Source organism: Varanus komodoensis, unplaced genomic scaffold (assembly GCF_004798865.1).
Source record: "Varanus komodoensis strain SLA01 unplaced genomic scaffold, ASM479886v1 scaffold3, whole genome shotgun sequence".
Classification (NCBI taxonomy): Eukaryota; Metazoa; Chordata; class Lepidosauria; order Squamata; family Varanidae; genus Varanus; species Varanus komodoensis.
In genome coordinates, this window is record NW_025335761.1 from 58,444,115 (window position 1) to 58,469,137 (window position 25,023).

Genomic DNA, 25,023 nt, shown 5'->3' on the forward strand with positions numbered 1-25,023 from the left:
ACCAGGTAGCTTGAAGATGGTGTTACGGCTCTTGAGAAGCTGCTCACTCGAAGTCAGTCTTGAACCATGGACGCTCATGCCGTCTGCATTTGGACAACCCAACAGCCTGCCATGAGTCCAACAGACCCCAACCCAGAAAGCGGGTCCTTATCATGGCTGTCAATCAGAGGAGCAGCCATGGGCTTGTTCCACATGACAACAAACCAAGGATAACAGTCCGTTGTTGCGCTGTGCGAACCAGTCAATGGTTCCCAGCTCTGAAGCAACATTAACTATATACCCAAGCACTAGGAACAGTCACCATGTCCCTAGCAGCGTCGAGTCCAGCAGAGTCAACCCATGTGAGTCTTTTGAAGCGGAAACAAAGACTCTTGTGATGCTGGCAGGCATTCTCAGGCAGCTTGTGCGCCCTCACGACCACGCAAGATCAAACGGCCTCCTCACACCAGACGACGGAACTTCAGGGGCAGCCACTGGGCTGGTGGTGGCCATTCTGTTTTTCTTCTGTGATGCATTAATGTAGGAAAACAAACAGCGGAGGCCTGCTGATTGCCTTTCGGCCACTTTTCTGCACCTTGCGTTACAGTAAAGAGGAAAAAAGGCCTGTTCTGCCATGCTGTAAGTCCCCGAGGAATCTTGAAGAGTCGAAATGCATAGGAAGGGGCACACTAAGAAGAGTTTGCTAAAGCCCTTCTCACAATGGAGCCAGCCCTGTAGGTTAACAGATTCTGGCAGAAGCTTTCACATCACCGTGTACGGGTGTGAGAGTTGGACAGGGAAGAGAACTGACTAGAAGAATTCAAAACATGGTGCTAAAGGAGCGCTTTCTGCAAGATTCACTGGAGAAGGTGATCAAATTAGGAAAAGGCAAAGGCAGAAGAAGAGGCACACCAATGACGAGATGGATCCATTCCATAAAGGAAGCTCAGTGTTGAATTTACAAGAGTTGAGTGAAGGACAGGCCATTTTGGCTTGTGTTCACCTCTAGGATCACCATAAATCTAAGATGACCTGATGGCAAGTTTAACAAAAACAAGCTTTCAGAGACAAGAACTTTCTGCACCTCCCGACAGTCTGTTGACTGCAAGTGCTCAGGCCAGCCTTCCAGACACATGATCTTCTTTGCAAACGATGCGAGCTGCCTTAATATCCTGTATCCTGTGCAAAGGCCTCCTTGTGCAAATCTTTGCTGCGTTGTGATGAGATGCACAACAGATAGGATGGCATATTTGCAGCAGCACTTTTGAAATGTTCCTGGCCTTGCTCGGAGTGGAGGGTTTTAGGATTCCGTTCCACGCTTGCCCTACCCAAGCCCTGCCTTCTGCTCAGAGAGAATGGGATTCTTTTCATGAAAATATAAGGAAAGCAGGGCATGTGATGTTCTAGGCAACTGCTCCGTAAGAAGCACACTGCTCCTGTCCTGCAGTATTCTGGCCAGTAAGTGACTCACCAGCACCTGGGCACTTTTGACAAAAGGTGCCCAATAAAAGCAGTCAGTAGACAGACTGTGCAAGCCTATCCTCGCCCCCTCCCTTCCATGGGGCTCACTTTCGGCTAAGTAGGTATTGGTTCACTGTGCAAACAGCTTTTTGCGGACATGTATTGGAATGCAGGTATTTAAGTTTGCATTACTTCAATCGTTTGTTTCTGTTTAGGTCCTGCGCCTTTTTTCTGTGACTCATGCAAAGCATTGTGCACGTTCTCCGGCAGCTGATCTTCACCACAACCATGTGAGGCTGGCTGAGACAGCAGCGACCAGACCGGCTGAGCCGCACGGCTAAGTGAGGATTTGAACCTGGGCTTCTTCAATGCCAGCCAAAGACTGCAACCACTACATCACACTGTCCCTCGTAATTAGTGCAACATTTCCTGCCTTGGGCTGGTGGTGCCTTCTGGGGAGCAGATGAAGCTCTGGATGATCACCTTGCAGGTGAGACTGGGGGAGTAATGGAAGCACGGCAGTGTTCAATGGCAAAGACTCTGCGCCTTTTTTTAATAATGCAGGTGCTTAAAAAAGCCACGGCTGCCAGTGCAACACCAGCTTAAACCTTAGTATGATTATTTAATGGAATGCTACTTTTATTTTTAAATAAAAAGAAACACAGGTTTTTATTTCCGTATCTACATGAAACTGCTATTGCTGGCTATAAATGAATTTGTGATCTTTAAGAGAAACAACCATCCATTTTGACCTGTCACTGCCTAAGGCTGACGCAGGGCTGACTAGAAAGAAAGGGTTAAAAGATGCATCCTATTACAACACAGCAAATGCAGACCTTTATCAAAGGCCTGGTGTTACTATTTTAAATGGAGGTGGGGTTAACACATTTCTGCAGCGACTACATGCAAAGCGCCACCCCAGCCTTTGTGTGGATGGATCCTACAATGAACACTCAGCGCAAATTTTAATGAATGGAGGGGGCATGGCAAAGAAAACAGCAACCCCCCCACCCGATGCATCACGCCTCGCGTTCGTCTCCCCGCGCAGAGCATCCTCCGCCGATGGGGCGGAGAGCAAATGGTTAATTTTAACCAGGGTGGTTGTGGCAGCCCTTGAATGCAATTTATCCTCCGTGCTAATGGCCTGCCATCCCCCTCCCCACCCATCACACACATCATCCTTGTGGACCAGGACTGGGGCCCACCCCCAAGACGACTGCTGCGCGGCACCCGGACAAGCTCCGACCCGCACCGCACGTTTCTATTCGTACCAGAAAGACCTCAAGGACCAGAAATGCACTTACTGTTTATAAGGGAAAACCATTCCTTAGCTTATCAAGCCAAAGCTGCAGGGACAGCATCTGAGTGAGTCACGGACCGAGGAAACGAAACCCCTCCTCCACAGATGCCCTATTTAGCACCACTGCCTTAAAATCCCCCATAGAAAGGAAGGAGAAGGAAGCGCGGGGACCTTTCTCCTCCTCCTCCTCCAAGCCCCTGGGCAGGGAGTCAGAGCGTGTGCATGCACATGTTCGCACACTCACAAATGCGCACTGAGCCGCGCTGCGGAAGCGGGAACGCCAGCTTTCTCCTTGGACCTGCCCAAATTGCAGTCTGTGTTTTGCCTTGCAAAAGCAAAACACACGGGAGAAACAACACGAATGGGCCGGCAGATGCGAGAGTGGGGTATACCTGAGATTCTGCAGAGCTGCTGAACTAACCTGGTCTGTGTCTACACAGCCCCAGGCTGGCAGAGGCAAACTGCAGGAGGAGGCACGGCAGAGCTGAGAGGAAGGTCGATATTTCTCTGCTCCTTCTGGACATACTCATGTACTCTGCATGCACAAAATAATTAATATAGATTTTTGAGGCTGATATGAGGACACGGCCAGGCTGCTGCTGGAGAGCTGAGACTCACACAGACTTGCAAAAAGGGTGTGCAGAGTGTAACCATTACAGCAGGAATAAGGCAACCTTGCTGGCCTTCAGCTCTTCTGGACTGCAGCTCCCTTTATCTGCTGCCCGACAGCCAAAGGGATGATGGGAGTGCTAGTCCCAAACATCTGGACCAGCCCAGTGAAGGGTGCTGGATTTTGCATTTGGCATCAGCTACTCCATCAGCCACAAACCTCACAGTGTCGCTTCTGGCTAACCATTCTGAACCTGTCTGTAAAACAGCCCAGAGAGCGAAAGGTGGAGTGGAAGAACTGGGTGGGGGGTGGAATTGCCATGAAACACTAAAGAAGAATTATTGATATTTATTTGACAATTCCTATGCTAATTTTTCAGGTACGCCCAAAGTCCAAAAGCACAGAAAAATAACCGACTCTCCTTTAGTTCCCAAAGATTGCACTCTGCACTTTAGTCAGGGGTCCCAAATTAAGGGAGAATGAACCGATGGGGCAATTGCGAGCTGGCCTCTCTCCTCCTGCTTCATAAGGGGAAGCAGGAGTTGCCCTTCTTCCCTTATGAGTGCCCATGCCAGCAAACACTGGAGCGCAGGTGGGAGCTGCTAACTGCCTTGACAACAGGACATTGTTGTTTTCTGTGCCAGCAAGTTCCCTCCCGCTTGCAGGGTCCTTGGGAAAGATGTCCTCCAGAATGCCCCGTCCTTGACAGCCGTGCTCGGCTCTTGCAAAACTCAGGGCTGTGGCTTCCTTTATGGAGTCCAACCATCTCGCAGCTGGTCTTCCTCTTTTTCTGTCTTTGACTTGCCCTAGCATGACGGTCTTCTCCAGGGAGTTTTGCCTTCTCATGATATATCCTTAGTATGAAAGCCTTAGTTTTGCCATTTCTACTTGTAGGAAAAGTTCTGGTTTGATCTGATCCAGGACTCACTTGTTTGCCTGTCTGTCGGTTCAGGGGCAATCTGCAAGATGTCATTTCTTTGTTTACATATGCAGGATGCAATCCTATGCGTGTTCGGACAGACTGTGCCCTGACAATGGTTGGATCCAACTAGCTTTATGGAGCGTGGAGCACTTGAGAGCCAGTGTGGTGTAGTGGTTAAGAGTGCGGGACAGAGATTCCGGCGATTCAGGTTCTAGTCCCCACTCAGCCACGACGCTCACAGGGTGACTTTGGGCCAGTCACAGCCTCCCAGCCCAACCTACCTCGCAGAGCTGTTGCAGCAAGGCTAAGATTGAGAGAAGGAACGGAATTATGTGAGCTGCCTTGAGTTCTTTGGAAGAAAAAATATGTGGGAAATAAATATAATAAGTAAATAAATTGATATTAATGGCCCGATCTTAAGTTAGCTGGGACTAAACTCCCAATGATTTCAAGGATTCTAACTCTAAATATTAGTCTGGATTCAAAGCATTATTCCAAGTATTCCCAAATATTCAGTTTACTGTAACAATTAAAACCATGCAAAAAGAATAACAAACAGATACGACACTGAAACAAAATAAAACCAGTGGCAAGCTTAAAAGAAGAACAGAAAATGACTTTATAACTAAGATCTAAATGTGCCAAAATTTAAGGATAAAGATTTTAGAATTAAAATTGAAAGGCTCAGGGTGGAAACGTTTTCCCCTAGTATCAAAACAATCACAGTAAAGGTGCTGGTAAGCTTCTCTTTGTACTCTGCCACTACAAAGAAAGTCCTCTCTTTAGTAGCCAACTGCTGTATCTCATTTGGCAGAGGCTCCTGGAAGATGATCTTACAGTTATAAGGAGAGAAGGAATAAACCTAGATGCATGGCTAGCTTTTCCCCATTTTCGGCAACCTTACTTGTCACAGACAGTCAGGTGAATGGCTGTCTAGAAACCTGAGTGAACGTGCTGCAACCAAAAACCTCTCCCAAATGCCATCTGTTGAATAATTTACCTGTGACTCAGGCACAGATGTCAGAGACAGGAAAATCAAAAGTAGGGATGATGCTAAAAGGAAAAGGGGCAGCATAACGCTATTGAGCTCTTCCCTTGTCCACTATCCTCTGCATCTAATTTTATGCCTACGTCCTTTTCATTTTAATTTGCTTGCTGACAAGTAAAAACTAACAAAACCTGAGAACACAAGTGAGAACATGTTTTCAACAAGACAGGCTATTTTATAGCAAAGGGGCAGCGATGTTACATTATCCAAATGTGCTTAATTTACAGTCACCTGGAAAATAGGAATTCCAGGGCCTTGCTAGTGCAAATTAAATTTGGGCAAGGCTCAGAACGGCAGAAGGCTGCCTGCAAGGAGCCAAAGTGGTTGGGGAAGAGGCTAAAAAGAAAAGCCACTGGTGCATTTTGGGAGAAGCAAGGGCAGTGCTAGGTGCCAAATCAGATGCAGCGTTCCGGTCCACAAGCACCCCTCCAACATGTATGTTATTGCACTGCAATCTGAAGTGTAGATGAGGCAAGTTTGCTTGCTTAAATCTCACCCTCTATGCACCCAGGCGTTTCTTTGGTCTTTTGGGTCCAATCCAATTGGGGAACCAAAAGAGAAGCTGCAGGCACCTTAAACATTGGCCGATTAACTGCTACATGCAAATGGCATGCCAGCGAGGAAGACTGTGGTGATGTGCTATAGACTGCAACAACTCTTGTTCTTAGGCTGGAAATTTCCATGAATACTAGGGAGAAATCCCCATTAAAGTTAGTGGGATTTACTTCTGGCAAAACCCTCAGCTGCTTTCCCCACTCCCCCATCATAAGCCTACAACAATATGGGGCAGAGAACTAAGGACCTGAGGGTGTTGCTTTGCATCCCGTTTCCTGGTCTGGGGGAGGAGGCAGAGGGGGCTGCAGGCAAAGGTGGCCCCCCATTTTATTCCACATACTTAAGCTTGGTAGTTTCTGGGATTTTGGAACACTTTCCCCCCTTGCATTTCTTGGGTTCTAATTCCGAGAGCTCCTAAAATTTAGAACAAATGTCGCAAGCATTATCCAGCTCTTGAAGTACCAAAACACATAGCTGGATACCCTTATTAGGACCTTCCGACATTCCTAAGAGTGCCCCGCTCTGGATTTCCGAATTGTTATTTCTCATGGACCAGCTGCCTGCCTTTGCTTTTGTTGTTTTGCAATTATCAAAGTTATCAAAGATCCAGATACTGGAATTATCTTCAGGGTGAGTAAATTAAGTTGTAGCTCTGAGCACAGTGTTTAAGGAGTAAGGTTTCAAGTTTGCACTTAGCTGGGAGTAAATCCCATCGACCTCAGAATAATTTATTTCTAGGTAAACATATTTAGGATTCCTTAATAAATCTGATATAATCTGGAACACATTTTCCTGTCTGCTGATCGTTCTTGGGCCCCCAGCTGTTTCTGTACTGCACATAATTTCCTCTGCCACCCCATCTACCTTTTCCTCTCCACAGCTCTCTGTAGCCATGCCCAGGTTTGGTCCTGAGGCCCAGCAGCTTCCCATACTTGCACCCGGGTCTGGCTGCACAGGTGTGTTGCTTTGGCCCGAGGCAGAAAATGCTACAAGGAGCCCTTCCCCCTTGGTGGGGAAAATACAACAATATATTACATCACAAACAACCGGCTTGGCAGGTCTCTGCCCAGCCAGGCATGCTCTGAGAATGCCGGGTGGCAGCGGTGCTGTGAAAGCAACAGCAAACTGTGAAATCAAAGGCGACAGTCTCCCCTCTTGTTCAACAGATTCTGTGAGACATCCCTTAGTCTGCTAAGATCTCCTAGTAGCTGTAAAATGACTGAGTTCAGAGGGAAAAGCCAGGCTTATATTAAGGTAGGGTGTGCTGGGGATTATGTGAGCAGAGCCGCCTGGAGCCAGGGGGTCAGACTAGATGGCCCTGGAGACCCCTTCTGACTCGCCTTTTTTCTAGGTTCCTATGTAAGCGGGGCGGCTCTAGGAAGTTGATGCACTGCTTGCAAGGTCCAGGGCCCATGCTTAGGTGAGCTGGACCCAGGCACTGCCCCAGGACAACAATGTCCTCTGGGAGGACTGAGCCTCCAGCCCCACTACCTGTGTCTTGGGGGATTAAGTTTGCACACCATGACAAGCCAGTGTGGGTAAGTTGACTATCAGGGTACCACGCATGTGCTGGCCACCATTTTGAAAATACAAGTGCCAGCTGGTGGCCGCTGGAGCCTCTTGGCAGAGGTTATTTGGGGATCAGACAACTCTCCAATAACCCAGGGCTTGTTTTAGGGTTATCTGAGGACTGTGTAATCCTTGAACAGCCCTCCCGCCTGGGTTACTTGCCATGCCAAGTGGGCTGTCATGAACATAGGCCAGCAGTGTGACGCGGTGGTTAAGAAGGCAAAAGCCACCCTTGGATGCATAGCCAGAAGGGAGGTGTTGATACCACACTACACAACTCTGGTGCACCCACAACTGGAGTACTGCGTCCAGTTCTGGGCTCCACATTATAGGAGAGACATAATTAGGTTAGAAACAGTTCAATGCAGGATCACAAGAATGGTAGTTGGGTTGGGAGGAATGACATAAGAGCCAAGACTGAAGGAGCTGGGTCTTTTCAGCCTGAAGAAGAAGAAACTCTGGGGATTTTTTAGCGACTTATAGGTATGTGAGGGGATTTCATGTGAAGGAGGGCCGTCACCTGTTCTCCCCTGCAGTGGAGGGAAGGATTTATTTATTTATTAATTAAAACATTTCTATGCCGCCCCATTCGCTGAAGCCTTGGGGCGGCTCACAACATGAAGCAAAATACAAAACTAACAATATAAAAAAAGTCGCCCTGGCCAGATAAAATAAGCAAATACTGTTAACAATTAAAATGACGCTTAAATAAAAAGGTCTTCGCCTGGCGCCGAAAAACAAATAACGACAGCGCCAGGCGGACCTTTCTGGGGAGCGCATTCCATAGACTGGGCGCCACCGCAGAGAAAGCCCTCCTCCAAGTACCTACCCTCCTAATTTCTTTCACGGAGGGTTCCCGGAGAAGGGCCTCTCCCGCAGATCTCAAGGGGCGGGCGGGCATATATGGACGTAAGTGTTCCTTCAGGTAATCAGGACCCAAGCCGTTTAGGGCTTTATAGGTCATCACCAACAGCTTGAATTGGGCCCAGACTTCAATGGGAAGCCAGTGAAGCTGACGGAGGACTGGAGTCATGTGAACATAACGCCCAGTCCCCGTCAGCAGCCTGGCAGCTCTAGTTTGAACCAACTGAAATATCCGGACCGTCTTCAAGGGTAGCCCCACGTAAAGCGCGTTACAGAAGTCAAGACGGGAAGTCACCAACGTGTGTGTCACTGTCGCCAGGCAGTTGTACTCCAGGTAGGGGCACAGCTGATGAATCAGCCGAAGCTGAAGGAAAGCGCTCCTCGCCACCGCTGTCATCTGAGCTTCCAGTGAAAGCTCTGGGTCGAGGAGCACTCCCAAGCTGCGGACCTTGTCCCTAAGAGGGAGTGCAACCCCATTCAGGACAAGGTTCAATTCACCCTCTCCAAAGCCCGATCCGCCAACCAACAGGACCTCCGTCTTGTCTGGATTGAGCTTCAGTTTATTGGCCCTCATCCAGCCCCTTACCTCGGCCAGGCACCGGTTCAGTACAGCCACTGCCTCACCTGGATTGGTGGAAAACGAGAGGTAGAGCTGGGTATCATCAGCGTACTGATGATTCCGCAGCCCACACCTCCTGATGACCTCTCCCAGCGGTTTCACGTAGATGTTAAACAGCAAAGGGGAAAAAATGGACCCCTGCGGTACTCCATGGCATAGCTGCCATGGTGCAGAGCCATAGTCCCCCAGCACCACCTTCTGGAATCGGCCATTGAGATAGGAGTGGAACCACTGCAAAGCAGTGCCTCTGACCCCCAATCCCGCTAGCCTATCCAGAAGGATACCATGGTTGATGGTATCGAAAGCCGCTGAGAGGTCCAGGAGAACCAACAGGGACGCACTACCCCGTCTCTCTCCCTGCACAGGTCATCGTACAGGGCGACCAAGGCAGATTCAGTACCGTACCTGGGTCTGAAGCCGGACTGAAATGGGTCTAGATAATCAGTTTCATCCAAGAGTGCTTGGAGTTGTCCCACCACCGCCCGCTCTAACACCTTGCCCAGAAACGGGATGTTGGCCACAGGTCTATAGTTAGTGGCCATCTCTGGATCCAGGGACGCTTTCTTCAGGACCGGTTGGACTACCGCCTCCTTTAAAGGGGCAGGCACCCGACCCTCTCTCAGAGAAGCGTTAACCACTTCCAAGATCCAGATCCCAATCCCGTGCTTGGAATTATTTATTAACCAGGACGGGCAAGGGTCCAATAGGCAAGTGGTGGGACATACTTGTCCAAGCACCTTGTCCACATCATCGGGCCGCAATAACTGAAATTCATCCAATAATTCTGGACCAGACGGCAGCATTGGTGTCTCCCCAGAAACCTCTGATTCACTAGTGCTGTCCAGCTCGTGACGAATCTGAGCGATTTTCTCCCTGAAATGCATGGCAAAGTTGTCACAGTGGGTCTTTGAGGGTGGAACCAGATCTTCCTTAGGACCCGGGCGAACCAGGCCTTGCACCACTCGAAAAAGCTCCATCGGACGGCATTGTGAGGAGGCAATGGAAGCGGGAAAAAACCTCTTTTTCGCTGCCCTCACCGCCACAGCATAGGCCCGACAGTGGGCTCTCAAGTGTGTTTGGTCAGATTCATCCTGTGATCTCCTCCACCTACGCTCTAGCCGTCTCCCATCCTGCTTCATCGCCTGCAATTCAGGTGTATACCAAGGGGAAGACCGGGCTCTGCCCGGTGGGAGAGGATGCTTAGGAGCGATCGTGTCCACAGCCCTGGTCATCTCCCCGTTCCATAGTTCGACCAGAGCCTCGACAGGAGCACCAGTCTTGTCAGCCGGAAACTCCCCTAGGGCCTTCAGGAATCCATCCAGATCCATCCGGCTCCAGGGGCGGACCCACACAATCGGGTCTGCACCCTTGCAGAGGGAGAGGTCGCTCTCAAGCACAAACCTCACCAGGAAGTGATCTGACCATGACAGGGGAGTCAAGCATAAATTCCTCACCCTCAGACCACCCTCTTCCTGCCCCGTCGAGAAAACCAGGTCCAGAGTATGTCCACGTTCATAGGTCGGGCCAGAGACATGTTGAGACAGCCCCATGGCCGTCATGGAGGCCATGAAGTCCTGAGCCGCCCTGGTCAGACCAGTCTCAACATGGAGATTGAAGTCTCCCAGGACCAACATCCTGGGGGTCCTCAACACCAGGTCCGAGACGGTCTCCGTCAGCTCAGGCAGGGAGACTGTTGGGCAGAAGGGTGCGCGGTACACCAACAGAATCCCCAGTCTGTCTCGGTTGCCCAACACCAAGTAGAGACACTCCAGCCCTGGTCTCGAAGGGACCGGAAGTCCCGTGAGAGAGATGGAGGCTCGGTAGACCAAAGCGACCCCCCCTCCCCTCCGGGCGTGAACAGTGCTGAACCAGATACCCGGGCAGGCACAGTTGAGAGAGGGTGACATCCCCCCCCTCCCGCCCAGGTCTCCGTTATGCAAGCCAGGTCGGCCCCCTCATCCACAATCAAGTCATGGATGAGGGAAGATTTATTATTGACCGACCTGGCATTGAGCAGCAGCACCATCAGGCCCGAGGGGCGGTTGACAAGACTACCTGGAACCCTCTGGCTGGGGGCAGAACCAGAATGAGGGACAGGTGTCAACCATCTGTTCCTCCTTCTTCTACGCGGACCCGTTAAGCCCCCACCGCTGTTACGTCCATTGCCCAAGACCACCCCAATGGCGGCGCCCCCACGCTCCCCAGGAAACATAAATGTCAACAAGGCCAGGGACAACTCCATAAAAACAGATTAAAATAGAATAAAATTATAAAAACAATTAAAAACTCCCCCTTCCCTAACGGCAGGTGGGCCAATTACAACAAATCCCCTGGCCAGCCCAGCCCCCCGCTCGGCCGGCGCTTTAAGGCCGCAGGGCCCTCCTGAAGTCCCGCCCTGTCCCGCATGCCTCTCTCCCGTGCGAGGGGGCGGGCCGGAACCGGTCCTGGTCCTGGCTGGTGCTCCTGGGCCGATGGTGCTGGCCTCTGGAGGGCGGCACGGCAGCCGGCGGGCGCGTGCAGCCGGCGGGCGCGCGAAGGTCCTGCAGCGCGGGGGAGGTGTGCATTCCAATGGAGCAAAGCTCAAGGAACCAGGCTTCAGGTTGGATGTCAGGAAGTACTTCCTGATGGTTAGGATTCCTAGGATATGGAATGGGCTTCCAAGGGAGATGGTGCAGGCTCCATCAGTGAGGGTGTCCAAGAAAAGATTGGAGAACCACATTGGGGATTACGTGAGTGGAGCCAGCTGGAGCTGGGGGGAGGGGGTCAGACTAGATAGCCCGGGAGATCCCTTCTGACTCGCTTAGTTTCTATGTCATGCACATCAGTAAATGATGCTGCTTCCAAAGGTTGGTGTCTGAGCCAGAAAACCAAACAGAAATCCTGCTCCAAGCTCCCAACAGGGCTTGCTCTGCAAGACTTCGATTGGAGGGTCTTCACAGGACAGACCTGCCTGTCTCCCATCTTCTGCCTTTTAATGGCACCCCAAATCAGACACCTGGGCCAGATGCTTTGCCATGCCCCACGGCAGAATTACCCTGGAGCCACGTCACCAAATGGTCACTATAGTTAAGAAGCAACGTCCGATTTTGCCGAGAGTTTCTGCTGTCTCAGAACTGCACAATCTACAAGGCCCTGACCAATGATATGTCAGCAACGCTTCTATTATTTGGGGGATTTATTGCAGTTCTGCTTCTTGCAGCCCACATTCTTCAGCTTGTGCCCATCTACCCTCCTGGACGAATGGGATGTTTGAGGTTCCCACAGCAGGCCTTCTGGTCTTAGTGGGAGAACATCTCGTAAAACAGAACCCGTCTTTTCCTAGGGGTGCAGTCGGATTCATACAGCAACATCACTGGATATGGTACTTGGCAGTGTAACACAAACAAAATAGGCAGGCCTCTGCCCCGAGAACCTTGAGTGGGGACACAAATGGAGAAGGCGGCAGGGGAGTTAAAGATAAGATGACAAGGGAAGTATGGAGGTGCAGGAAGTTTGCTTGCACTTCGGGCTAAATTAGAGATGCGTCGATAGACATTTTGGCAGCCCTGGGGTGCAGGACTGTGTCAGAATAAAGAAACCCAGTGTGCAGTGGTGGGGATACGGGAATTAAATCATGGGATACGTGGAGGGCCACAATCCAGTGTCCCCACCATGGCCCCAGCTAGGCTCAGGGAACCGGGTAACTCCTTACTAGTAATGGGAGAAAGCACATCATGGGTGTCGATGGAAGATTATCATCTCAGTGCAAACCACAAGCTCCAATTTGGTCTCAATAGCAAACAGGAAGCTTCAATTTGGATCAGGAGGTGGTGGGAGCAGGGGGCGGGGAAGGGTTGCAGCCCCCTGCCATGGTCCACACTCACTTTGGAGCCCTTGCGACTCCTGTTGTAGATCAGGAACACCAAGGTTAAAATGATGACCAAAATCACATGAGCCTTGGTTTTCACTCTCCTGGTTGAACTCTAAGTCACCAGGTGCACAGGTGGAGAAAGATGCCAAGCAGACAGTTCAGCTGGAGCATCTTTTAAAAGTGAACTCCACTCCGAAACAGACCGAAACATTATGGCTCCTTCCAATCCACAGACCAACCCAAAGGCTGCCTTCCTCCACAACCCAAATATCACTACATGCAATACTCTTTCCAAAGCTTCTCACAAATTCATATGAATGTACTGCAATTTAAAAAGAACAGATGCCCGCCTGTTATTATCTGGTTGTTGTTGGTTTTTCCCCTGGACACCCTCAGTTCCCAGAAGCCAGCCCCATTAGACACGCACCCCATTCCAGCTGTTTACCCCCACAAACAAAGCCTCCGTGAATGGCACAAGCCAAGCGTGTATCAGCACAATGGGAGGGCTAAAAAGCCGCATGCGACTGGTGCCATATGGCAAAGCCGAGCTCGTCTCCGTGAACTGTGAGAAACATGTCAAGGACTAAACAGAGAGCTCACCTAATTTGCCCATCTGTCCATCAAGCCGTTTATTGGTTTACGGTGAAACACGTTGTTTACTGCAGTGCTCCGTTTTGAACAACGGCTTTTGGACCGCTGAAATGCTGTTGGGCCGTGTCTGCACCCCTCATTAGGTCTGTGTCTACATAAAACTAAACATGCAGTTCAGGGAAAATTCCTTGGGTCTGCATTCGCCCACTGGCACGAACCGACACTTCTGCTAATAATGTTACAGAAGGTGCTTGAAATTTGAGGACAATGCTGACCCTTGGCTGTGAATTCGGACAACCTGAGAGAAATGTGATGACTGTCAAAACGCCTCAGACAGGCTCCCTGATGGGCACCTAAGTGAGAAGTCTGGAGTTCACTCAGCTACACCCAGAATGGGGGGAAGCAAATCTCTCTATTCCAGCAGTTCACCTGGATTTGCTAGTATGCTGCGTGTCAGCATTTTGGACACATTTTGGGCACCCCCTGTAACAACTATCTCCCTTATGAACAGTCAAGGCAGTCACTTTACATAGAACTGGCGGGAGCCCCCAGCCGTTGGGCCCATTTGGGGGTCTGAGAAACTGCTCTGGACACCAGCACAGAACCGTTTCCACAGAGGACATGGCCACTCGCCAAATGGGAGCCAGGGGGCCTGGCTTGTTGAAAAGGGGGATGCAGTGGCAGACAGGCAGAAACAGCTTGGCTAGAGGCTTGGCAGGGGAAACAAAGGCATACAGGTAAAGAGGCTAGGAGGAGGAGAGTTAAGGAGGTAAGCGAAACAGAGAGACTGGAGGATGGATAAGAGCAAGTAGCAAACCAAATGGGAGTGGAGAGAGAAAGAACAGGAGCATGGCCAGAGCGGAAAGAAGACCCCCCCCTAACATTTTTCAAGGTAATTATTTATTTGAAGGTGCAGTGAGTTGAGAGCTTTGTGGACACCATCTTGGGGAACCCTGATCTAAGTTTTAACAGAATCATCACTGTCTGTTTTCCTTGTGTTTTGCTCCCCAGTGGTCCCACTGCTAACATTTTTTTTCTCTTCCTGCAGCACTTTCTGACAGCTCAGAATGACACTTATGCACCTGGTGAAACAGGCCCTGACCAATGAATGGTTATGCTGCAAAAAATGTGCTACCTCTAAAGGCCCACAAGATGCTTTCTTGTCTTTCCTCTAACAGACTAAAACATCGACCCCATGGGATCGATGAACAAGGAAAAAATATATAGGAAAGCCATTCCATGAACTCTTCTTACAGCACAGAGCTACTGCCTACTGACAGCAGGGATGTGTAGGGTTACATCTACAAAGTAAGGATTTATATCCCAATCCAAATTTTTTTGGATTTTTATGCTGTCCCATAATTCAGAGGCAATTGCAGCTTCACACAGTGCATTGCTGAACTATGGGATTCACTGGCACAGGAAGCGGTGATGGTTGCCCATCTGGATGGCTTTGGATGGGGGAGGAGGCTATGGCTACTACTCACACCAGCTGCTGGGGAGCATGGGCAGGGAAAACTCTTGCGCCCATCCTGCTGGAGGGGCCCCATGGGCAGCCAGTTTGCCACTGGGGGTACAGACAGCTGGACTGGATGGGCCTTTGGTCTCATCTGGCATGACTTCTTTCTTCAATATTCTCAGCTTCTAAGCTGGGGTGGTCCCAGATGCGGGCCATGTGCGGCCCCCGAGGCTTTGTTCCGTGACCCTCTTGCTGCTCGGAGTCCCCCTGTTCCCCCCGGTCTGGATCCCAAGGATGGCACAGGGATGATCACAGTGGGCCATCTCAAGGCGGCCACCTGGTCCTGCTCTCTTCCTGCGGCTCAGGGAGCTGGTCCGGCTGGTGGCCCCGCCAGAGCTTGCCCCAGCATGCCCCGTGCCGCTCCAGCTGACGAGTGCAAAGGTGCCCAGGCGCTGAGCGCTTCTGCGCATGTCAGCAAGAGCAGGGCATGCTGGGGAAAGCGCGTCAGCTCCGGTACAAGAGGCTCAGTGTGCCCATTCCAAGAAGGAAAGCGGGGCCGGGGGGGGGGGGGGTCACATGGGAAGGTTTCTGGGTGGGAGGAACAGGGAGGAGAGGGATGGGCCACCCCAGAGGAGCAGCCACTGGGCTTGGGCTGTGGTCGGAGAAGGAACTGTCTGCAAACTCTGCCGAGGCCACAGGCCGCAATGGGTTCTTTCTCATTTCGTTCTATACCAGTCGGTATAGAATTGTCTTCACCAACCTGGCCCTAGAATTTCTCACCACAGACCATGCTGGCTAGGGCTGATGGGAACTGCAGTCCAAAACATAACAGGAGGGGAAGGCTGGTGCAGGCAATAACGAGCAAGAAGCACCAGTGACTTGGTACAGGTCACCTTCCTAGGCCGACAAGATGTTCAATGGGAAAATGAAGTCCACCAGCAGTTACAGCTCCCCAATGTAGGCACTTGTATGCCACACATTTACAAAAAGGACACCTGCTGCATTCAAGCCTTCCATTTTAACTACAGTATTAAAAACAAAAAAAGAAATACTAAAAGGATCACGCATCCTGTTTTTACACCAAGGAGTTCCACATGAGCAGCCGTCTCTGTAGGATTCTATTGCGACACTCCTCAACGCAGACAATCACTTCCAATCCTACACCAATGAAGGAACCTCGGTTTTCTCTTACCGTCCTCCAATGACGTCAAAGAGATGCTGCCAGCGGTCATTGATTTTGTTGAGTTTCTCGTCTATTTCAGCCACTCTGCTCTTGCTACTGGCCTTGATCAGCTGATCGCCCATTTGCTTGAAGTGCACTAGTTTGTTTTCGCTGAACAGATGGATTTCCTCCATGCAGTCCTAACCAAAAATGTTGTTTGTAAAGATTATTCTTAATCAATGTAAAAGGGTTTTGTGCATGAATAGAGCTACTGCATGTGGGGCAAACACTCAAAAAGGAAAGGTAGGATTTGGAGGATGACAAGATCCTACAAAAGGAGCAATTGCGTTCTGTCTCAAAGTGGAATTATTTTCATTATAATTAATTGCAGTAAAGCAAAGACCATTCTCCTCTCATTTCATCTCCAAACATCAGACAACGAACCTGGATTATGCTTAGAGCATCTTTCTGCTCACACCCTGTTTGCTAATGGCTTCTCTTCATTGGATGGGAAGACGGGATTCATCTCAAGGGATGGCAGAGCAGCCAGCGAAGGAAGAGATTCTTAGAATCTCCTTAGAAACACAGCCAATCACGAGACAAGAACAAACTGAGCACAAAGCTTAGGAAAGGGGATTTTCTGTGCAGAGAGAATTTTAGTTGCAAAATAACCCTCTGCTTGTCCTATCATGGAATCACAAGAACTTCGTGAGGGGAGTGGTATTAAATGGAATATTTTTAGTTCGGCCAATAAGCCAAGTCATCATGTATTTTTCCTGGCTCACTTGTCCACACATACTTATATTAGTCACCTGAGGCATAAAAAGGGGAGGAGGTGCTGCAGAACGTCCCTGCTTGGTTGCCTGAAGGCAATTCTTGTCCACCCCAGCAGACCAGCAGGGTTGCTATGCCGTTACTGGGAAGGCAAAAGGCCAAAATCAGAACATCGCACTCGTGGTTTGTAACGGCGGTGTGGCAAGCCTAGCTACAGAGGCATCAGTCCTTCCGTGCCGACTGTGACCTGACTGACAAGGAAATAGCTTCTGAAAGGGCACCCACCTTCTGCAGCTTGTCAATCATGTCTTCGATGCTGACGTCCACGGACTGAAGCACTTTGCTTTCCATCTGCACCAGCCAAGCACAGAGCTCTTTATTCTTTTCATTGAACACCATCCAGGCATTAAGTCGGTCCTCGATCTCTTGCTTGCGCAGAGAAACCTATGGAAGAAGATGGCGGGCATGAAGCCCATCTTGGAAATACCCCAGGAAACAAACGAAACTTGCTGCTATAAGCCAGCTATGACTCAACCTATATGCATCAGTTTTCCTCCAGCAAGGATGGCATTGATGGAATTAGCCATTTCTTCCAATTTGTAAGAAAAAAATAACTTTCCCTTTGAAAAAGGGCAACCAGTTTGTCCCATCTGATTTGCCAATAGGGTATAAACAGAAAACACCAGAGTATCTCATTGAAATTGCAGCCCTTTTAATGGCCCAAGCTGGTAAGAACATAGGAAGAGCCGTGCTGGATAAGCTCGAGAGTTTATCTTGGCCAGTAATCTATTGGCACAGGGGCCAACCAATGGTGTGTAGTTGTTAAGAAGTCAAAAAAATAATGATGCAAATTAAATAGACACACTTGAAAAGATGAGCCATCCTGTGGTATTGATAACCTAAGCAAAGGGCTTTAAAATCCCACCAATTACTATAGTTGATACTGTAGGGATCCAAATGATCAGCTGTATGTCTCAGCTCGAAATATGGGGGATTAGCTTTTGAGAACACCTGAACAATATCCTGCCAACCTCCAGCTGACCCAAAATAGCTCTTGGGACATCGTGGACCTGAAGCAAGCAGGATGTCAGCTAGAATGCAAGTGGAGAGACTCCCGCTGAATCCAACCAGATGCTTGTGGGGGGGAGGGTGGCCCAGTGTTGCCAGCTCTGACTCCCTCCATCTCACTAGGGCTTTAGGCGGGGCTCTTTCTTGGCCCTACCTGAAGATGCTAGGGGTCAAACTTGATCTTCTACTGTCAAGTGAGCACCACCACAGAGACACTCTTTTTAAATTAAAGCATTTATAAGGTGATGGGTAGAAAAGGGATGCATCTGAAACATGGGGGGGAGAGCTTTGCAAAAACAGGAAGACAAACCAGTGGGTCCTGGATCAAATCAAGCCAGAACTTTCCCAGGAAGCAAACATGAGGCTGTTGCTCTTCAGGCACATCGTGAGAAGGCGAGACTCCATGTAGAAGACAATAATGCCAGGGAAAGCCCAGGGCAGAAGAAGAAGAAAAAGAGGAAGACCCAACTATGAGATTGATTAGTTCCATAAAGGAAGCCACAGTCTCAAGTTTAGCAGAACTGAGGGGCAGGAGCTTTTGGAGGGCTTTCCTTCACAGGGTCACCATAAGCTGGAGACAACTTGATGGCACATCACCACCAGCACAACAGCAATTTCTATACAGGTAAAGGAGCACAGGTAAATTGCATCTATAAAAATTACAACTGCACCTGTAAAGGAGCTTAGCAAACTGCCCACAAGTGCATGCCCCTTTTCTTTGGTGATGTATCTCCTGGAGGAAATGCAGCCCTCCACTTGGAAAGGCACGCCAGTCCTGGCCAAACCGCTGTTAGAGAGGCTTCTTTGTGGACCAATGGTGATTTTGGCCTTGGCTGTGCTAAATCCCCAGCCTCCCTCCCCCCTCCCTCATCTGCTGTGCTTGTTTTCCTACCGTCAGGAGCATCCGGCTGGTTAATTCTGTGGGTGCTTGGCGACAGCTGTACTGCCTTCTGTTAATGCTCACAGCGGCTGCGGCTCTTTCAATACTTTGTTTTCAAACAATATGCCTCTGTTAGAGTCACTAGCTCGGGCTTCTCTCTCAGAAAGCAAGCAGGGGATGCTAATTGCTAGCTTTTGCACCCCAAACATTTCAGATCTACAGCGTAGCTGCTGACTTAGGAGGAGACTTCTGTTTGTTTGTTTGGTGGCACCGTGTTTTTCTCCAACAGCTGCCCAAAGGCAACACAGACTTGAGGTCTGCGCCATGGATGGACTGTGGAGATATGGATAAACCATTTGCTTCTAGGTCAGTGGCCTCCATTTTCACAGTGGGGCCCGAAGACATAATCAACGACAGCAAAATGGGATTCTGAGAGCCATTTTGGTTGGTGAGAGACGTGCACGTCCAGCTTGGAAGGAGAAAGTCTCCAACCATCTAAATTCAATGGACTAAAGTCCTTACAGATCTCACACACCACCTAAAGCCAACCACCTTGTCTGGATGCTTGCTTGCTTGCTTATTTTAGATATCGGCAATGCTTATAACGACATATATAACAAAGGTGTTAAATCCATCCTTATCTTTGTTTTGTTTTTATTATTTTTAAGGGTCATTTAAATCTTTACTGTGTATGTATGCTTATTCATATGGCTTCCCCCCTTCTTTTTTCCTCCCCTCTTTGTTTGCTATTGTTATGTTTGCAAGTAAATAACAACACTAATAATTATAAGATTAAACAGCAACTTCAGAAAGCAATCCTGTGTCCTTTATATGGTGCCCGAGACTGCACTCTGACTCCTGAGGAAGTTGGGAACTGGGACAGCCCTCCTCCTCGTGGCTGGCCCAGAAAGAACTGTGGCAAATGCGCTCTGAGGTTGGAACGTGATCTCAGAAAGGGGGGAAAGCTGTTCTGGCGTTCCAGGGGTGGGGGACAGAGATTAGGGACAGTTTGAGGCCTCTCCGTCCTCCTTTGCCTTTTGTCACTGGCAAAACACTCTGTCTAGCAAACATTCAGGGTTGGGGTTGCCTCTGTTGCCCTTTGCTCTGTGTAGGATGGATGTCAGCCCCTGAGCAACAGGATCGTCCCCTAAATGAGATGGCTTGCATGCTAAATAGCAGCTCTTAGGCTGGAATAGATGACTCAGAGCTGATGTGATGCAATGCATCCAGCAGGGAAATCAGCAGGACTCTCACCTGGGCAGGCCTCAAATCCATGCAAATAGTAGGAACACAGCAAAGAGATTTAAGCTACTTGGATACCATATTAAGAATTTCTTTCTTTCCTTAATTAAAAACATTCCTGAGAACCAAATAATTGTTATGATAAGAAGAGAACTGCAGGTAATAATTGGACTAGGTATGGAGAAAGCTAGGTCCCCCCACACAGCCATGAAACTCATGGGGTGAGGCTGGGTCAGTCACTGACTCTCAGCCTAACCCACCTCACAGGGCTGTTGTGAGGATGAAATAGTGAAGACCACCATGAACATGTGACACATTTTAATTTCTTAAAAAAGAAAAGCAACTCCTCCAATTCTTCATTCAGCTGGTGCAATGTAATGGCCAGAAACTAGAAATCATAAAGTCCCCAGTTTGAATCTTGCTTCTGCCATAAACTCATTCAATGGCCTTAACCAAGGCACTCTCAGTCCTGCTATCTGCAGTATGGGCATAAGAACAGCTATCTTCTTTGCAGGATTATTGTAAGGTTTCAAAAAGGTTCCCTATATGATGAACTCTGAACACCCCAAAATGATGTGCAAATGTGAACATTCTGGTTGCTTCCACTGAGGCAGCGCCTACTTAGAGGTATTTTCAGTGCTCCCCCATCTAGACACAAACTCCTTTACAAAATAAGTTTAGTAACCTTACAGCTTGCCACAGTGCTGCTGAGCCGCATCCTGCCTGCATACAAAGCGAAGGGCCCAGCACAGCTTCATTGCCAGAAATGCACACAACTGCTGCCCTGTGCAAGCACAAGCACGTCACGCTCCAAGTTTGGCACACTGAATCGGGCCTGACTTATTAACAGCTAAGTGTGCACAGAATTATAGCCACGCAGTGCTACCCTGTAAAGGTTTACTCAGAGGGAAGGCCCACTATGTTCAATAGTGCTTAATCACAGGTAAGTTATCTCATTTCTCTTATTCACACTCTCTCTATATCACCCTTCCACAAAGTCTGCAGGATGATTAAAAAGAGGAAGTACAAATAAGCAAACAGGACCCTGAAACATTAATATGCATATCTGCATATTAAAAAACCTTGGGGAAACCAAAGTGTGCCATGTTACTATTATCACCGTGCATATGTATTCCATCTTTCTCCTCTTGCAAGAAACCCAAGATGACCTAAGAAATTCTCAACAACCCTGTGGGTTAGGCTAGACCAAAAGGCAGTAACTGACCCGGAGTCACCCAGTAAGCTGCATGGCCATGCGAAGACTTCAAACTGGATTTCCCAAGTCCCAGTCCAATTTCCTAGCCATTAGACCATACTGCCCTCAAACTGGGGAGGCAATGCACTCGGGTCTCTGCCTCGGGTCATAACCCACTTTAGCTCAGTCAGTGGGGAACCCGGAGCACAGTCTCTGGAAATGACTTCAAAGCGCCCTGCAAGTCGCGCCTGACTTCAGACGGGGGCTTCCGGTAATGGAAGCAAGCACCCTCACTGCTGACGGGTTTCTAACTTCTGTCTGCAGGGCATTCACAAGGCCATTATACTGGAGAAACTGCCGTCTCTGAGAATGCGGAAAGCCCGGAGAAGCGGAGTCAACCCAGCCCGCAGCCTCGAGTCACACCTATCCGCTCCCTCCTCCTACCGCAGGCCGTTCCGAGCATGCACGCTCGGTCGGGACAAAGGCATGCGGGCTGCCCTCGCCTCGATGCCCCGCCAGCCTCAGCACCGTCCTTCCAAGGTGCAGGAGGAGTCTGCAGCACTTCGGGGAACTTGGTGGGAGCAAACACGGAGGAAGCGGGGGAAGGCTGCTTCCCGCACGCGTGCTCGGCACGACATCTGCGCGCATGCTACGGCCCTGCTTCAGAGCCCCTTCCAGGGAGCTCTTGGTGTTTCTCTGCACAAAGCTGAGGCGGCCCGTCGCTCGCGGCTCCGCCTTAGGGAAGCCCGGCCAGGGCTGCAGCCTGCCCCAGAAGCCACTTACTCGGACGCACAGCTCTTCCCACTGCCTGTGCAAGTGCTCGACTTGCTCCTTCAGCACCATCACATCTTCCGCGAGGATGAAGGCAGCCAGGTCCGCCTGCGCGGTGCCAAGGGCTTGCGCGCTCTGGTTCCAGGTGGCGAGCGACTTCTCCAGCTCCTGCATCGAGACACCGAGGGGTCAGCGGGGGAAAGAAACAGCCCGTTCGGCGCAAGCTCCCGGGAGAGGGCTGTGCGCGCGCCCGATAGCAGGCGCGCGCCCGGCAGCAGGAGCTTTTCTCCAAACCTTTTGGCTAATCCTATGATTGGCCTGTGAGAGGGGGAGGCGGAGGGGGAGGAATTTGCATGCACGAGAGGGCAGGAAGCGCCCCCGTGCTGGGATCCCGACTTTGCTCGCCGCCCGCAATGGGTGGCGGGTGGGGCTTTGCAAAGCTTTAGCAACACGAGGGCACCTCGGTGGCCTTAACGAGCAACCCCTTCGCCTTGCAGCCGTCCGAAGGGCTGCAGGCTCGCGTGCTGGTTATTCTGTCGTTGCGAGAGAGCTGCAGCACGGCTGCCCTTCTGGCACTTGAAGAGGCGGGCCAAGGCGTGCGTGCTGAGCCCGAAATTGCCCTGCGCTCCAGGGAACTGCCCTTGCTCCCACGGGAATGCGCCGAGGGCCGCAACTCTGCTGAATTCAGGAATTCCTTTCCCAACACTTGTGGGATTTAGCCAAGCGAGGGCTCTCCCCCCAGCGCTGGAGGCCAATGCGCATGGCTTGCTTGTTTTGGTCGCTTTTAACTTTTGTTAACTGCCCAGACAGCTTCGGCTATTGGGCGGTATAAAAACGAAATAATACGAAATGTTGTGTTGCGTGTACTGCTGAAATAGAATCGCTCTCTGCACTTCTGTTACATCAAAACAACTTCCCTGTGCACTAGCCTAGACAATACACATCAGTTGCAGACACTCTTTTTAAAACACCCAGCATAAGGAGGATAACCTTTTTCTGCTTTTGGACAAAATGTACATTTCCTTCTATACATGATTTGTAGCAGAGCCCCTTCTGCTTTATACCATTGGAGGGCATGGCTGTGTACATATTTAGACAGGAAAAATTGCTAGGAGTTGTAGGCCTTTAACCATGCACAGGAATGCACCTGATTTAAATAAATAGATGTTTTAGATGAGCTTTTAAAAATATGTCCTGATAAAAAGAAATTGGGTGGTTTGGAATAATTAAAATCATGCAGTGAGATGCCCCATTTTTGCAACAAGGAAGTTAAAACGGTGTGGGGTGATGTGAAAAATATTATTTCATTTTAATTATCTCAGTTCTATACCGCCCCATAGATGAAGCTATGTTGCACAAATTGCTTTTTGCCAAAATTTAAGATATTTATAGTTATGTCATAGGTTAGTTGTATGACGGGTTTTGTTTAGAACTAGACAATCCATTCCCATTACCAAGTTTAACTAAAAAATATACTTTTTTCCATTAGTTCTTTAGAAAAAGATTACTGCCTTACTGTTTTCTACTTTGTAGTAGAGGTTAACAACAGCACATACTGGGTGCGTGAATAGCTGGTGGAATTCCCTAGATATTTCAAACTTATAAAGAGATGTACTATTCCTAGAAATTTACAGATAAAAATAAATTGGATTGGATCCAAAATCTCCTAGACCAAATCAAGCCAGAACCTGCCCTGGAAGCAAAACCAACGTTTTTGTATTTCAAAAACATTTGTACTTCAAATGATGGCTGTTCTGCTCCAGGCACATTGCAAGAAGTCACGATTCCTTGCAGAAGCCAGTCAAGCTCGGAAAAGTTGAACGCAACAGTAGAAGAGGAAGACCAGCTATAAGATGGGTCAGCGGTGTGACGGAAGCCGCAAGCCTTGAGTGTACAAGAGCTGAGTGTGGCTGCCAAGGACAGGGCTTCGAGGGCTCTCATGCATAGTCACCATAAACTGGAGATGGCCACTTTAAGCTTGGGAAGAATGGACAGTTCAGCATTTCCGCACCTTAATGTGCTCCTTGGCTCCCTGCAGTTCATCATCCAGTACCGGGAGGGACTCGTGGATGCTGGCCTTTTGCTCGTGCAGCCTGTGGCCCAGCTCTTCAGCCTTCTGCTCACAGCTTTCCCAGGCCTGCGATTCCAAAGAGAAACAGAGGAAGTGAGTTAACGGATACTGCCGGCACCAGTGAAGGCCAGATTTGTTTTGCTGTCTTATTCACCACATGGGGCAACATCAGGGGAAGGAAGCGACACCCCAGAAAGTTTATGGCTTTTGTAGTGTGTAGCACGCTTGCCAGGACTAACCTAACAATTCTGACCCAACTTGGTTTTTGAACCTGTTTCTCCAAAATCTGTGCCAATCCTCTGGCTTTGCAGGGTATCCCAGGAACCAGCCAAGTAGCAGGACCAAAGCAGATCCAGAACTTGTTTGCCTTGGAGGAAGCAAGTATCACAAAACAACAAGGCTCTGCTGTTATCACCCAGCAGTGGCGTCCACAGGATGAATGAACTAGAATCCACAGGGATCATTCATGTTTACATATATAATGCCTGGAGTCCTCTACTCTGAGGACAGTGAGCATCCGGTGGAGAGCAGCAAGAGCCTGGCGGCAAAGGTTGCCTCCCCATCCCTCTGCCCTGCAAAGCAGCTAAGCAGCCATCTAAGGGGGCTTCAGAGTGGGAGGGATGCAGGCAGAGAGGCCACCAGGATGAGTCACCTCGGGGTCGTGCTAGGGTGGCCTCCTTTCTGCCCCCTGGAATACCCCCTAAACCCCTTCTCTGAGCACTCTACCATTTCTGTGCCAGATGCAGGTAGGTAGGAATGGGATCCAGGTACCTGGAGGACTGCATTCTCCTGTTTGCCTGTCAGCAGGCCAAGCTAGGGGTGTGCAGGACTAAAGCCATGGTGAATGGTGGCATCCATTGACTGGGTTCAGACAACACTATAACCCATACTCAATGGCTTGAGTGGGGATTCTTGCTAAACTGTGGGTGTTGCTGAACCATGGGTTACCACGTTGTCTGAACCCAGCTGCACCAACAAGCCATAGCTTCTTAATGATGAACAGTTCATGAAAAGAGAGTCCATGTTTCAACGA

The 25,023-nt window shown here is 49.6% G+C and overlaps 1 protein-coding gene across 11 annotated transcripts in view; it reads right to left on the bottom strand.

Annotated features, from left to right (window-relative positions):
* The window catches only part of SYNE2 (spectrin repeat containing nuclear envelope protein 2), a 289,020-nt gene that overhangs the window by 25,209 nt on the left and 238,788 nt on the right, over positions 1–25,023 (bottom strand). For all 11 annotated transcript variants that reach the window (XM_044435616.1, XM_044435614.1, XM_044435613.1 and 8 more), the window contains 4 exons: positions 23,931–24,056; positions 21,932–22,087; positions 17,049–17,207; positions 16,020–16,189 (listed from right to left, as the gene is read on the bottom strand). In XM_044435616.1, coding sequence (XP_044291551.1) covers positions 16,020–16,189; positions 17,049–17,207; positions 21,932–22,087; positions 23,931–24,056 — 611 coding nt within the window. The remainder of the gene's footprint in view (positions 1–16,019; positions 16,190–17,048; positions 17,208–21,931; positions 22,088–23,930; positions 24,057–25,023) is intronic.